General features: G+C 44.8%; 1 protein-coding gene across 1 annotated transcript in view; it reads right to left on the reverse strand.

Annotated features, from left to right (window-relative positions):
• Positions 1-17,097, reverse strand: part of LOC134531090 (NADPH oxidase 5) — a 273,671-nt gene that overhangs the window by 54,724 nt on the left and 201,850 nt on the right. Inside the window, exon 3 of the mRNA XM_063366630.1 lies at positions 9,844-9,938. Within this exon, the coding sequence (XP_063222700.1) occupies positions 9,844-9,938 (95 nt within the window). The remainder of the gene's footprint in view (positions 1-9,843; positions 9,939-17,097) is intronic.

The following is a 17,097-nucleotide window of genomic DNA, read 5'->3' on the forward strand; positions in this document are numbered from 1 at the left end:
AATGGAAGGTACAGCAGCAGGCGGGCATAGTGTGGGGCGGACTGTCGGAAGGGGGAGGCACGACGCTAAGGGTCAGACTCCCGCAGCAGTGCGTGGTCAGCAGCAGTGGCGAGGGACCATACGGCTCGCAACGAGCACACGGAAAAACAAAACACAAGCTGACATCTTGGCAAACATCAAGGGCATAGAGTGTATAGCACTTCTGCCAGAGTATCGCTGTGGAAACACGTATGGTATGTCCAGAAATTTTTATTCAGTTCTTAAAAATATTGTAATTTAACATTTTATTAAAACACACGGGGCTGTTAGAATTTAAAAAAAAAATGTTAACATTTTATTAAGATTATATGATTGTAAAAGTGGTACTGGAAACTATTGAGCCAATATTGAACACTTTCAGCTAGTCCAGGGTGTGAAGTCAGCAGATCATGGCACACAGCAGCCGAGCAGAGAAGGCAGCAGTCTGCCGAGAGCCTGTTGCCAGATATCGCACCCGCGCGATCTGGCGGTCTGTGCGCCGCTGTCAGGCACAGACACCCTGCGCCAGGCGGGCGGCCGCAGGAGCCGGTACGTACATGGGCCGGGAGCAGGGCTTACAAGGAGCAGAGCTATCAAGCAGGGACATTCCTCGAGCCATAAACTACCTGCGACAGGCGGGCCTGCAGCAGTTACGTAATGAGCGGCTGAACGTTGCACGCGAAAATACACCACCGCGACTCCTTTATAAGGCCACGGGCCACTGATACCGGATCACACACTCCAGGCCACGGGCCACGGATACCGACTACAAGTCACGGGTCACGGGTCACGGGTCACGGGTCACGGGTCACGGGTCATGGGCCACGGGCCACATGCCACGGGAAACGAGCCACGGGCCACGAACAGCGACTGACCTCGCCACAGCCCACGCGCCACACACTCGTAAAAGCGCTCGAACCTGCAGGAATGTGTATCGGCCGCCCGACTGGCTCCGGGCCTTGCGAGCGGCTCCCATCCAGACATGGCCTCACAGCCTCCGCCTGGTCCAGCCTACCGCTCTCTGTGGTGGTTGTTTCACAGCGCCATATTGCGCCCTTTGAGTTCAACTGAGTGCAGAGGTTGCACACTGCGTCTCACATCGTGGGCCAACGGATCGTTTAATTCTACCTGTTGCAGTGGCTCAGAGCCGTGAGGTCAGCTGTCGTAGGCACCAGAGCTCAGTCCGCGAGGAGGTACGACGGGCGAGACCCGATGAAGAGCAGTCCTTCGCTTCACCGACTCTTCGACGGGATTGAGACGACCCGGCACTGGGACCTACTTCAGGCTCCAGACTGGTCTGATGGCCAAGTCTCCCAGCGGATCTGAAGACTCACGAGAACTTGAGTCCAAGCGGATACTATCCCTAGCCGAGGAAGCACTTGATAAAACAACGAATTGGTAGAAAATGCCAACACCAAGCAATCTAGCACGGCAATGGCTTTATTTCCCTTTCCCGATCGTACACGTGCAAGACAGCACAGTGTTCGAACTCATGATTGCTGACGATTTCAAGAAAGGGATAAAGAGAAAGAAACCAGAGAAGGAAATAGTTACTCAGATATTGAAGTAATTACTGAAAGGTCAGAAGAAGAAGTACTAGCTAATGCCAAAATGTTGGTGAGAGATCTTACATAATACTCGACGACAGAAATGTAAAAGTTCAATAAAGCTGTTACTAATTACATAGGTAAGAATAGCGGTCGCACAAAAAGAGAAACGGTGTAGTGAGACTACATAAGCTAGAAATGTTGAAGAATATAGATCCTATGAAAGAAACATTGCAATTATAAATAATAGAAAAGTTTATAAGGAGGCATCCTTATTGAAGCCCATGATCCTAAAACTGTAGAAAGGCTAAATAGTTATGAAACATTCATGGCCCTTGGCTTGAGATTTGAAAGATATAAAGAAAGGTGCTAAGATAATAGTCTATGAAGTTCCCAGGGAGTATGATACTGAAAAGCTAGGAGGAATTTTTGTACGAACATAATTGTTTTCACACGGATACAACAGATGAATTCAAGACTGAATTAGTAGTAAGAATGCATATAGGCCGCAAGGAAAATAAGGAGTAATAGACACAGTGGCTGAATTAAATAATGAACTAAATAATAAATAAGGGCACGCAATAATTTGGATTCTCATCTTGTAGAGTGAGAGACTATCTCAATAACGCAGTGCTATAGATGTCAAGACTTACGAAAAAAAAAACTTCAAAGTGTAGACTTGTAGAGTCTCTCTCATGCTCGAATCAGATCATAAGTACGGCGCAGTTGCAAGGAAACAAGAAGTGAAGAAATGCTCCAACTGTAAAAGGGTCTAACGACCCTTTGACCACAAAGTAGACTCCCAGGAATGCCCAGTATCAGGCTCTGTGGTCGAAGGAGTGAACATTTGTAACAAAGAAAAACATCAATATTACAAGGACTTTAACCTAATAATAATCTCAAATATACTAATCATGCATACTGACGAAAATAAAAGTAATAAGACAACCACAATCAGTTGTGGAGACAGAAACAGAAGTTATAAGCATACACAGATTGAGTTCTAATGTTAGTTAAGCAATATGATGAACAACAAAGATTGCCTTATATCACCTTAGCATTAGACATAACAATAACATCACAACCACAACCACATTGTTAAGAATGAGTAAAGAACAGATAAAAAAGGGGGGGGGGGTTTGTCTGTAAAGTCGGTTAACGGACGATAATTTTACGTGATAACGTCATAAGAAAACATTGATGAAAAATTGAATACTATTTAATTTGCAAATAACCTGTTTGATATTATAGAATATTTTCTCGCACGGTGGTTGGCCGGGGTCCTTGCACGCTCGGCTCAGGCGGAACGTGACAATGAGTCATGCTTTGTTCGTGCGTGCAGCCGGCGTTCATATCGATTGATAAGACGTCATCACGTCAAAAAGCTACAAAGGCTTCCCGACCATCCAGCAAGTCTCGACGGCTGCTTCTGGGCTAGATCCTCCGCACGAACATTCAGCGGCGTAGCGCCGAGGTACCTCGCTGTGTGCTGTAAGCTTCGAAGCAGCTGGGTATACGTGTAGATGAATGCACGCAGGCAAGCAGGCAGGTGTAAGCGAGGGGGCAGCAGGACGCAGAGAGTGGCTGGGAGTCGTCCATTATTACACCTGCCATCAGCAGCCGAGATTAATGCTCGCGAGGGCACTTCCAGAAACGGTCCCCATTCACTCGCTGCAGATATATGACCCGCGCGGTAAACATGCGCCTATAGAGCCATCCGGCCCGGGCGCGCCAAGACAGGCTAGCTCTCGCCTCAAAGACACCGACCAGATGGCGGCGCTGATACACTCCCAGCTCCACAGCTGGAATGTACACACGCGGAATATGTGGTTTGGTTTCTGTTCACAAACACGGAACATAAATCACTGCCGTTGAAATAAGACTAATAAGAACAGGAAACTCATTCCATATATCCCTTTGAACGGCGCAGTAGCTTGATAATATTTCATTATGTAATACCAGCTGCAGTGCCCGGCGTTGCCAGGGCTGAACACAGGGTGAAAGGGACTTTTTTTTTCGAAATCGGACGAAGTGGATTATCTTCTTAATTTGAATGTCTAGTGTGCAAAATAATTTTTATCACTGGCATCACCTCGCAGACGATGTTCTGCCAGTATATAGTTATTTACCACTATATATCTACAAATGAATGTTCTGTGTGTAATCTAGATTCAATAAAGCAAGACTCTATAAAGCACTATAGAAAAAAAGTAAAAAAAAATGAAAGATTATTGATACTGAAAATATCCCATTATCTAGCTAATGCTCGGCATGCATTGCAATGCTTCATCCAACTTTGTTTTGTAAATTGTTTGAAGTAGTTACACATATAAAAAGCATCTCTATCTCTTTAAATATTTGTATATCTCTCTTAATTTCTACCTACATTATATTGTAAATCAGATTAGACATTCCTGGCATGCAAGTTAAAAAACTTTTTACCAGTTACCAGTTGTAGTAGGAATTACAATGCAAGCGATTTCGGCGCCCCCACAGCTTTGCGCCCGCGGCGTATGCCCCGCTTGTCCCCCCCCCCCCCCCCCCCCTTCCTAGTTACGGCCCTGGCTTTACAATACGCGGTTTGTAACAGGGAGCATGGAAGGACAGACAGGCAAATGGGAAACTAACAAGAAGTATGGAGGAACAGCAGTGAAGTGGACAGTGATTGCTGCGAAGTCGTTGCAGAGATACTTCTCCGGAAACTTTAACATTAAACACGTTTGGACGTCTTACTTAGCTCTCGATACACGGCATTTGGTGGGAGTAATAATTACGTGAATGCGACGGAAGTCAAGGAACGGAAATGTGTAACAACCACGGTGCTGCCATCTGTGGCGGATGACGTTAACTAAAGATCACAAATCCAAAAGAAAACTTTATAGAAATAACTGTTTAATGAATTTTAACAAGATGGGAAGTATTGTAGTAATATTCCTTGTCGAATATCAGATCCAAAGCCGGAGTTTAGTATTTCTTCACGTCTTTTTAGATGTAGTTTAAAACAACTTGCGTATTTTTATCAAGCTAGGCATTATTTTAAAGATTTATGAGTTAAATTTCGTGTCCGAATATCGTATTATAAGTGTATTTGCAACATGAGAACACATGAATTTGTTCGTTTCCAAAGTTGGTGATACACATCACAACTAGCTTACATTTTTTTAAAATCCGCTATCCGTTTAGCTAACCATATTTATATTCTCGTTTAATATGATTATCTATAAAAATCAGCTAACTATCCCATTACACGATACATCAAAGCTATGGTCATAAAGTCTCCGTCGATCATTGCACTGTGTTTTGTAAGGTAATATTTGAAATGAGAATTGTTGAAATACATTTTCCTGGTGTATTTAATCAAGATTATCTTATAATCTAATTTTTTTTTATTCTAAGGAGATGTAATTGAAAAACGCCATCTTGGTTTCAACCATTTTTGTTAATATTTTGTTTACATAATTAAATTGTAAGTAGTTTGGCTTTTTTTCAGCATTGCACATACTTTCATGGAATGCCATGTTATTTGTTAACGACTGTTACAAATAGTTTCTCCTGCAAAATATTAATTACTGGTGTTTAGCATTTTATTATTTTTTCTGTCAATGACCCAATTTTATGGTCTTAGAAAAAATTAATAAATGGTGTAGTGGAGAAGTGTATAATAATCCTTATTATAATTAACGATGTTATAAAAAAATACGACTCATGGTTTTTAACAAGCCGCTTTGAGTATAAACCTGGCAACAGTGTTCGCCATGCAGTCTGGGAGTGAAGCAGACTATAGTGCGACGTGCACACAGCATTCAGGATGTTTCGCGCAGCCACCCTGATGCCAGTCGGTGCAAGCAAGCTGGCGACGAGAACAGGTCCATCTCAGCCGAGCCGCGGCCGGCGATAAATGCGCGCCATTTCCATTAGGCGCGCGCAGATATCATCGCGGGCCAGTCGGTCTGCGCGGAGAAAACAAAACCCGCTCCCGAAGGCCGACTCCGCGGGCGATGCTTATCCGCGTAATGGCCCTGTGTGTGCGTGTGTGCTGTGCGTGTGCTGTGCGTGTGCGTGTTTTGGCCGAGAGCGTCCGGCACACGGGGGGTGACAGTAGATAGGACGAACTGAATCCTTAAAAATTGGATCATACCATGTTTCACCAACATCGGGAAAAATATATTGCAAGTTCTGATCTCTTTAGTTTATTACATGTCCAGTAGTTATTAATTTGTGTTAATCTAAGTTGCTGTTACAGTACTAGAAATGACTTATTTTCTAATTATAAATAGTTTCTTGTGATGCAATTTTTATAATTTTGTTGGGTTTGATTCGCTGTTCTGTGGTCGAGCTTCAAGCTATCATACGGCCATCTTTGTATTAATTAATTTAACGCAAGTATATATGTCTTGCAAAGAACATAAAACCGTATCGCACATTCTCGTAACAATAAGAGTGGGGCGTGACACGGAGGTTAATGTTTACACAATTATCGAGGACAGGTTGAGGTTGCTTTCGCCGTTTACATAAACAAAAACACGAGCAAAATAAAATAAATAGAATTTATGTGCCGTATTTGCACCAAGCTTGTGAACAAAGATGCCAACTATCACGCGATTAACCTTCCTCAGGTTGTATCTGGCTGTAATTTTTTCGTTGTCAAGTTGAAAAGAAATGGTATGATCGCAAGGGTTTTGTTTACGAATTTAAGCGAAAGATCATTACTACGGGAGTGGCGCCTCTCCCTTTACTTGCTCTATGGTCCGGCGAGATACGGCGCGGGCCGGTAATTAGTCAGCTGCCCCGGGACTGGTCACGAGCCGCCAGCGCAGTCAGCCATCCCTCGCGCCTGATTGGCCCGCGCGCCGTCACGTGACCGGGCATCGAACCGCAGACCCGGCCGTGGGCGCCGCTAAGCCACTGGCCTCGGCAACGCTCCAGTTACTCCGTCCGCGTGTCGGCTGGAGGTTTCCTCGGTCGCGGAAAGGCCAACCAGTCACACGTGATTGTGATTAATGCACCAGATTATTTACCGCTGTTTATTAATCAGGTTACTATCTCCGAGAATCAGAAAGCTGGATGAACGAAATTACCTCGAGGGGATTGGGCTCTGAATTTCTTCAAGCAGTATTCTTAAATACAAACTTCAAATGACCGTTAATGATGTTTCTTCTGTTGGTTAATCCCAGCAGTTGATTGTTTCTCCCCGGATGCACGAGGCAACATGTGACGTGAACTGGCAGTGACGGGCGCCAGAGAGCTGACAGCTGAGATCTGGCCGAGCAGACGAGATGAAGCGGTGACACCGGGTCTGCAGTGCTTCCAGGCCGTGTCCGTGCAGCTGTGACTGGACGGTCGGCGCCGGTAGCGGGGTCACAGACGGGGTCAGGTCCAGGGAAGCGAGGCCGCGGGTAGCTCTCAGGGTTGTACCCGGGCAGGAGAACCTGCCGCCACTAGCCGCTACAAGCCGCTGCCACTAGCCACCACTAGCCGCTGTCACTAGCCGCAATTTGTCGTCACTAGCCGCAATTTGTCGCCACTAGCCGCCAATAGCCACCACTAGCCGCTGTCACTAGCCACTGTCACTAGCCGCAATTTGTCGCCACTAGCCGCCAATAGCCGCTGTCACTAGCCGCTGTAACTAGCCGCAATTTCCCGCCAATAGCCGCCACTAGCCACTGTCACTAGCCACAATGTCCCGCCAATAGCCGCTACTAGCCACTGTCACTAGCCGCAATTTCCCGCCAATAGTCGCCACTAGCCACCACTAGCCACCACTAGCCACCACTAGCCACTGTCACTAGCCACAATTTGCCGCCAATAGTCGTCACTAACCGCCACTAGCAGCAAATAGCCGTCACTAGCCGCCACTAGCCGCCGTCACTAGCCACTGTCACTAGCTGCAATTTGTCGCCAATAGTCGTCACTTGCAGTATCTAGCCGCCGCCACTAGTCGTCACTTGCAGTCACTAGCCGCCGCCACTAGTCGCCACTAGTCGCCACTAGCCGCCGTCACTAGCCACTGTCACTAGCTGCAATTTGCCGCCAATAGTCGCCACTAGCCGCCACTAACCAGCATCAGTACTTATATCCCTGCCCCGTAATAATCAGAGTTTTATTTGAACAAATTTTTTCTACCGTTTCTTAAAACATCAAAGTTAAAGAGGATCGCAATTTTTCGCAGTCATTGTCTAATAAACCTCATTTCCTTTAGAGGTGAACCCAGACGAACCTGCTGCAATGCGGAGCGGATCTTCAGAGACCATCAACTACAGAGCCAAGATCATCTCTAGAAATATCACGTGTTATTGAATTTAAATATTACTTTATGTAATTCGACAAACAGTGAAGCGTAATACCATTAATCTCATCGTTAAATACTCATAGTAAAAAAAAACCACGCTTGAAGAGTCATTGTTAACACTCTAGCTGATGTGAAGAATCATGTAGACAATCCAATAAATCATTTATATGTAACCATTTATCAATCATGTTATCAATCATTTATATATATAACCATTTATCAATCATGTTATGATATTCTCATATATAATTGATCAGTGTTTCTATAGAGGAACTACGCCTAAGTAATTGACGTGATATTATTCTTTGGACTTATTGTCTTTTTAGAAACTGACCTGCCCTCACATCAGACACTGGTTTACAATCATACATGATCATTCCAGCGTGCTTCTTAAATTTTTATTTATGGTGGTTTATTAATACCAATAGTAAACATTTAATTACACGTTCGACAAGTCTGATGTAATCCGAAGGAATGCAGTTCCATTTAGTTGTGTGAGTGTCATAAACATGTCTCGCAGCTACTACCAACACATTTGTTAAGTACTCATTCTAGAATTTAATAAAACATATTTTTTTGACGTGACAACGTCTAATAAATCGATGAACGCCGGCTGCACGCACGAACAAGTGTCCCGTTACGCACATTGTCCCGTTTCGCTGTGTCCCGTTACGTTCATTTTATATTGCTCTTTGCTAACCTGAACCTCCTAGCATTGCGACCGAGTCCGTGGCGTAATTCTGTTTTCATGCATTTCAATGTAACATTTTCATTGCTCTTGGCTAACCCGTTTCTCCTAGCATTGCTGCAGAGTCCGTGGCGCAAATATATTATTTTTGACTGCAACTTGGTGTTGGGTAAGCCATTTTCCTTCACATCATCCTTGAAATACTCCCACTCGTTTCCTACTTTTCCTATCATCGTCCTATCCTTAACAGAATAACACAGATTGGAAGAAGTTAAATAGCAAACATGTATAAAAGTTATAGTTCAAATAATCTCTTCGTTAAAGTAATAAACATATTTGAATTAATGAGTGCAAATAAAAGTAAATTTATCAATTAAATTATAGATTTAATTTCACTCCTCCTTTGTATCCATTCAAAATAGTGATAATTCAATAAAAATGATTAAATTTTATTCATAAAAGAATGCAATCATTTCATCAATGTTTTGTTATGACGTTGTCACGTTAAACTATCGTCCGTAAACCGACTTTACAGAGAACCATTTTTTTTTCTTTGAAGGAAGCTTCACGTAATATATTGATTAAATTTTTTTTTGTACATATACCTTTGCTAGTCAAACTGTGTTTGACTGTACTGTCGTCTTTATGGTGTCCAGAACATCGGTTTTGTCACAGCGCTGTGTTGTCTGTGTGTTGCCACTATGTTTGCCCGAGATAGTTGTGTGTCTCTATTCACTGTCCTTGTCGCTACTTTCTAGCTCAGTGGTTCGGTCAGTGAAGAAATGTTTTTCAAAGGAAGTTTTGTGAGGTGCATATGCTTTTTAAATTTTTTTACCGGCTGATTTTTTTGCTTGATTTCTGTGTGTGAATATTCATAATGTTTTGTCTTATGTTGGTTTATTTTAATGACCTACAGTATAATCAGAAATAGCGTATGTAAACGAGTATTATAAAGATAAGTGTTTAATGATTCATATGAGAAACTATTGAAGGTGCCATATGCTTTTTAAATTTTTTACCGGCTGATTTTTGCTTGATTTCTGTGTGCGAATATTCATATTTTTTTTGTCGGTTGTTGGTTATTTTGTTTATGACCTACAGTATAATCAGAAATTGCGTACGTAAACGAGTATGATAAAGATAGGTGTTTAACGGTTCTTATGAGAAACTATTGAAGGTGCTTGCAATACGCAGGTCTGGGTGGGTAGCGCTCGAAGATGAAGCCCGCAGCGACGGGCAGTCCAAGCAGTTGAGTGACGCTCTAGGACACCCGGGAACACAGAGGGGAGCGGGGTACTCACGTGAGGCGCTGCTTGAGGAACTCCACCCACTTGTCCTGGTGCAGCTGGCAGTCGCGGTCCTGGTCGAACAGCCGGAACAGGCGGTCCAGGAACTCCTGCAACACAGCCGGCGCTCAGTCCCCGCAGCTGCCGCGCCCCTGGCGGCGCTCGCCGCAACTACCCGCCTTCCCCTCCCCTGCACCCCACACAGTTCTATAAGGGAAGCCTTCTTGCCACACGCCCGATCCTGCATCTTCGGGGTTTCTTTTTGTTCCTTGTAAGTAAATAAGGAGGTGTTGATAAAAGGAAACACCATAAACAAGGCAACGGTATTTATTTGTTCGCCGCCATATTTTTCGTTTTCCGTGTGTCCATGAATGTTTATTTTGGACAACTCATGATAACTAATGGTCAATTAGGTTAGGTTAGCTACATTATAAATACTTTAAAACATTGTGGACGGTTGATTTGGTTAGGATAGCTACATTAAAGATACTGTGAAATCATGTAAACAGTTTCCTAGCGCTGGATAGCTACATATTAATAACGTTATCTGCTAAGCAACCATAAAATGATTTTAGAGTATTTTTTAATGTAGCTTTACTTACCTAATATAACCAACCTTCCAAAATGTATTTAAGTATTTATAATGTAGCTAACCTATCCTAATCGACCGCAAAATTTAATGCCACACCGGTTTATACAATGAGATAGAACGGGGGAGCATGAAGTTCGGATGTGGCTCTCTCGTCTGTGAAATGAAGGCTTCCCACACTGTTCTATAAGGGTCGACTACACTGCTCTCACCTGGGACAATACACCGTGCACACAGTCATGCGGCTAAATCCTGACATTACCAACTACTTTAACAAAGGTTAAAACACTAAATATGTCATCTTGCATCACTGTAAAATACATATTTAAACTTCATGCACAAATGCTCGCTGTTGTATTTTTTTATTCTCTCCTAGACATTATTATTACGCATGATGTACCTATATTTTAAAATAAATAAACAAAATCTTTTATCTTTTGCCAGGTGTTTGAAACCCCGACAAACAGTTAAATAATTGCAGGTATATACTACATTGTAACCATCGCCCGCGTGATGCAACGATGACAGTTTGAACTCGCGACAGACCTCTCGTGGGAGTTCGCCCAGTGGCTGACAGACTCGCCCAGTGGCTGGCAGACTCGCCCAGTGGCTGGCAGACTCGCCCAGTGGCTGGCAGACTCGCCCAGTGGCTGGCAGACTCGCCCAGTGGCTGGCAGACTCGCCCAGTGGCTGGCAGACTCGCCCAGTGGCTGGCAGACTCGCCCAGTGGCTGGCAGACTCGCCCAGTGGCTGGCAGACTCGCCCAGTGGCTGGCAGACTCGCCCAGTGGCTGGCAGACTCGCCCAGTGGCTGGCAGACTCGCCCAGTGGCTGGCAGACTCGCCCAGTGGCTGGCAGACTCGCCCAGTGGCTGGCAGACTCGCCCAGTGGCTGGCAGACTCGCCCAGTGGCTGGCAGACTCGCCCAGTGGCTGGCAGACTCGCCCAGTGGCTGGCAGACTCGCCCAGTGGCTGGCAGACTCGCCCAGTGGCTGGCAGACTCGCCCAGTGGCTGGCAGACTCGCCCAGTGGCTGGCAGACTCGCCCAGTGGCTGGCAGACTCGCCCAGTGGCTGGCAGACTCGCCCAGTGGCTGGCAGACTCGCCCAGTGGCTGGCAGACTCGCCCAGTGGCTGGCAGACTCGCCCAGTGGCTGGCAGACTCGCCCAGTGGCTGGCAGACTCGCCCAGTGGCTGGCAGACTCGCCCAGTGGCTGGCAGACTCGCCCAGTGGCTGGCAGACTCGCCCAGTGGCTGGCAGACTCGCCCAGTGGCTGGCAGACTCGCCCAGTGGCTGGCAGACTCGCCCAGTGGCTGGCAGACTCGCCCAGTGGCTGGCAGACTCGCCCAGTGGCTGGCAGACTCGCCCAGTGGCTGACAGACTCGCCCAGTGGCTGGCAGACTCGCCCAGTGGCTGGCAGACTCGCCCAGTGGCTGGCAGACTCGCCCGGAGGGGCCTAACTGACTACAGGGGACTGCTGCCGGCATGCCCCCACCACGCCGAGTGGTCGCTTCTTGAGCTGGATTTATTTGAGAAGCCTGAGATGTCCATCAAGCTCTGTCCCTGCCCGAACACGCCCGAATATTCACCTTTGGCCACCTCGGGATTTGTTTTATTTTTGCGCAGGAAAAATGAATTCAAATATTAAAAGTGGTCGGTTAGGTTAGCTACATTAAAACACTTTAAAACACTATGGACGGTTAGTTAGGTTAGTATAGCTACATTAAAATAAACAGAGAAATATAAATATATATATATATATAAACCCGAGGTTGGCCGAAGGTGAATATTCGGGCGTGTTCGGGCAGGGACAGAGCTTGATGTACATCTCAGGCTTCCCGATTTATTTCAATCACAAATAAAGCACGACATTGCGCGCTGACAGAGAGAGTGTGGTCGCTGCCAGACAAACAGCGCCCCTGCACTCTGCGGGACACTTGCTGTTCCAGGTTCCTCATACGGAGTGGGAGTGGGGCAACACTTGTGTGTCGGTTTTAAAGGACTAACAAAACAAAAAAAGAAGCAACTTACAGAAATGAGGGTTATTATATTTGAATCAGTGCATATTGATTCATTGTTTCTCCATGGAAAAGTAAGCATTTAGCATCTTCTCACGAAGTGCATTCGCCGAAAATCCAACGGAATGCGCTGTTATGGTCTATTTTTATTATAACACAGGCTACCATTCAGTTTCAGCATGGCGAATAAATTTATTAAGCTCTCCTGAAAAATTGGCTTTTTTTTCACATAGACGGAGTTTTTTGCTTAAGCGATGTCGTATGAATGAGTTAGATCATGATTGCCCAAGTCTCGTAGCCATGGACGTCAACAGAGGCGATGAGAGGCGCTGTGAGAATGCCAGGGTGTAGGAGGCTGGAGTACCCCGAGAAAACCACCAACCACAGCGACGACCGCCATGTTTCCACCTGGCCGGAGAGAGATCTGACCACTCCACCCTTTCAACGTGTTTTTCGACAGTTATTTTATATTATTTAGTCGTAGTTACTTAAATTTGAAAGATATTTTATTATAAGATTTTTGCCGCTTTCGACGTACGGGTGACATTTATATGCCCTGTTACGTAGGCTCTTGAGCGAGTCTCAACTCGATAGACAAACTTGATGTAAGTTTTTGGAAATACGCCATTGCTAAAAACTTTTTCTGTTGAAGAAAAACTAAAAACTAAAAATAAAGATAATATCGATAGACAAACCTATGCAGCGGGATCAACACGACAAAACTAATTGAAACCATTTAAATAACTTATGGTGTAAAGTTCCCCGTAATGCTCAACAGCAGCCGCGAATTTTGTCGCTGTCTCAAAATGATTTCATTGAAATAATTTAGAGTAATTTTACGCCACAATATATATATATATATATATATATATATATATATATATATATAATAAAGGTGGTACTCCTAATTGTTTCATTAAAATGAAATAATTTTTGCAAAAGTGACAAAATTCGCGGTTGTGGTAGAACTTACACAGTACAATCCAACATTATCCAGACGCTCAGCACGTGTTATTACTTACAATAAGGCTGAAGTTCAGCTCCGACTTGTAAGAAGTATACCAGCCTTATGAAGCACTTCTAGACCGCAAGTGGCGTGAATGAAGTCGTGATGTGCAGACGGGTTCAGACCGACCCTGTATCTCTGATCAGCCGCGGTTCCGCCTGGCGCAGCTGGCCGGCTCTGATTGGCCGAGCGCTCCGGCATAATAAACCTCGCCGCCGACTGTTTGGTGGTCCCCGGGTGGACAGCTGCTCCCCGCTGTCTCGGGCATCGCCGTGTGCCCCCCCCCCCCCCCCCGGCCCAGAATAAAAAATATATTTATTTTGCAGAAATTTTAATATTTTAGCAACAATTTTTACGTATTTTTTTTACGAACGCGAGAGACCGGACCGCGATGCCAGGTCAGGAGCTGGCTGGCGGCCCCGCACGGCCACTGACGTCACACGCCATCTGTTGACGTGAGGCAGGCCACGCGTGCCTGGCCGGATTACAAGGGTCGCCACTACCCCCTTCCCCAACCCTCCGCACCCCGCGCAGCGTCCTGCCTCGGCGCCGTTATCTATCGCTGAGCGGCCTTGAGAATTCCGCGGGCCGCCGCGCGGAGCAGCGTGGACTGACGCCGGCCTTCTGGACTGTTCGAGCGTCGTGTCGGCCCGGGATGACCCGGCTCGTCACAGCTGCTCTCGTCGGTTCGATAAGGGCGCCCCAGTACTCGAGCAGCGACGATGACCTCAGCGGGGTTCCGCGACAATTCCGAGCGAAGGGAAGTGCGACATCGGCGAAGAGGCTGAGAGACCCCCATGAGAGTGGTGCGACGCGGAGCAACAGGACCGTGAGAGTGCGACTGAGTGGCACGAGACTGTGTGTGTGGACAGGCGCGAGGTGAGGGGCGAACCACTGTCGAGCCTGGCTCCAGTGAGGAGTGCGAACTGTGGAACCTGACAGACATCGAGTGACTTGCGAATAAACATCTTTAAGGGCCAGTGATTGGTGATCAGTAATTTTTAATTACAATTATTTATTATTAATATGATTACTAGTAATTGGGCTATCCCTTACGAACCCAGTTCTCCCCACATTATAAATCGTAACAGTATCATTAATGTAACAACATAACCTAACCTATATTTTAATTTTACAACATAAGAAAGCACATGGGCTCGTGGTCACCACATGGAACTTCACAGAGCATGTACAATCATGCGTGCAGGCATGCGACAGTACATGTGAGCGCGCATGCAAGTCCACAAGAATTTCTAGTTAATCTGTAAGTTTCTAAAAATATTTTTAGGAATGAATTTTTACAATCATTAGATTCAGATATTTTCACACGGGACTGTCTTGACTGTTCTGAATTAGATTAAACTTTTGTAGATAATGGTTTTAGTGCCCTGAATTTAAATATTAGAAGTATAGGCAAAAACTTTGAACAGTTTTTGGTCTTATTATCGGATATTAGAGTAAAATTTGATATTGATGGATGTGCTACTCACATTAATGCCCAAACATAAATTTAACCATAATATATTTTTTATCTTTTTTAAATACGGTGAATAGCTATTCAAAAGGATAAATTTGTGTTTTAGGTCAAAATTCCCTTACACAATACTAAACTAAATACTTTATTTTTTCACCATGTTCCACAAAATAATCTATGAACAATAATTTCACACTTTTTCTATCGTCACTGATGAAAAGCGGAAAAATTCACAGTATTTCCTGGAAATATTTAACATCTCTTGTCATTTTATTAATTCCAGTACATTAAAAATAATTTTTCTTATACGGATACCTAAAAAAAACTGATTCAGATAAGTAATTTTTTTAAATCGCGGTAATTAAATTAATTTTCATAAATATTTAATAGCATACCTTTCAAGAAAAAAAAAAGGGTGTCTGTAAAGTGGGTTTACGGACGATAGTTTAACGTGACGTCATAACAAAACATTGATTAAATGATTGCATACTTTTATGAATAAAATTGAATCATTTTTATTGAATTATCACTATTTTGTATGGATACAAAGAAGGAGTGAAATGAAATATACAATTTAATTGATAAATGTACTTTTATTTGCACTCATTATTTAAACATGTTTTTTTCTTTAACGAACAGATTATTTTAACTATAAATTTTATACATGTTTGCTATTTAACTTCTTCCAATCTGTGTTATTCTGTTAAGGATAGGACGATGTTAGGAAAAGTAGGAAACAAATGGGAGTGTTTCAAGTTTAATTTGCCTATCGATGGTTGTTCCAATCGAGTGGAAGAGAGATAGATGCGGCGCAAGCGTACAATGAGCGTAACGGGACACCGCGTAACGGGACACTTTTTTCGTGCGTGCAGCCGGCGTTCATCGATTTATCAGACGTTGTCACGCCAAAAAGTAACACTTTTACATTATTAAATTATAAATTCTAACTGAAATGTGTAAAGGTTCTCCGAAGGGGTGAAGGCAAAGCGACCAGAGCGAGTGAAGGATTGTGACGGCGCCGCGGACACGGACAGCAGGTGTCGCCAGCTGCTCCCGGTGCCGGACACAGATGTCAGCGCGGCGACAGCTGTCAGATAGCAGCTGTGGGCGGACTCGCGCCTGCGTGACAGATGACCGCCCCCAGTCGGCGCGACTGTCCCCCCTCTTCACCCCCCATCCGCCCACGCCTGTCCGCACATTGAGGCGCTCGAGCGACGTGTCTCAACACGAGTACACTCACTCACATTACTCTGTCGGGAAGCCTGAGATGTCCATCAAGCTCTGTCCCTGCCCGAACACGCCCGAATATTCACCTCCGGCCAACCTCGGGTTCATTTAGATACATATTTGTATTTATCTGTTCATTTTAATGTAGCTATACTAACCTAACTAACCGTCCGTAGTGTTTTAAAGTGTTTTAATGTAGCTAACCTAACCGACCACTCTTAATATTTGAATTCATTTTTCCTGTGCAAAAAAATAAAAGAAATCCCGAGGTTGGCCGAAGGTGAATATTCGGGCGTGTTCGGGCAGGAACAGAACTTGATGGACATCTTAGGCTTCTCCTAATTCTGTCTGGTGCCACGGTCTTGTTTAGATAAAAAGAAAGCAAGGTTTGCTGTTCTGACACGAAAAAAAATCTTTCTTTTTTCTCTCTTCTCGACGCGTGTGATATGTCGCTGACGCTGATTGGAGGAGCGAGTGCGTCACGCCTGCTTGCACGCACGGTCGACGCAGTAAAATTACGGACTATTCAACGAAGAACTCACCTCAAATAAACCAGGAAAGCTGTAACAACGCCGTATTTTGACTTCCGAGATCTGTTTGTCTGTGTAAACAGGGCAAACACACTTGTGGAATAAATAACAGTGTTTTTGCAGTGGTATTGGCCATTTTTTCAATGATGTCTGAAGTAGCTCGGCTTCAGGGTTGTAGCCGCGTCCTTGGCGAATAATTCACCGACGTTTCTGGTCGACATTGCAGTCGCCATCATCAGGGAGCAGTTACCTACTCAGATGATGACGACTGCAATGTCGACCGAAACGTCGGTAGTAGGTAACTGCTCCCTGATGATGGCGACTGCAATGCCGACCGAAATATCGGTGAATCGTTCGCCAAGGACACGGGTACAACTCAGAAGCCGAGCTACTTCATTTTTTTCAATGTTTTGCTGGTACACCAAGCT

The sequence above is a fragment of the Bacillus rossius genome, chromosome 1, assembly GCF_032445375.1.
Source record: "Bacillus rossius redtenbacheri isolate Brsri chromosome 1, Brsri_v3, whole genome shotgun sequence".
Classification (NCBI taxonomy): domain Eukaryota; kingdom Metazoa; phylum Arthropoda; class Insecta; order Phasmatodea; family Bacillidae; genus Bacillus; species Bacillus rossius.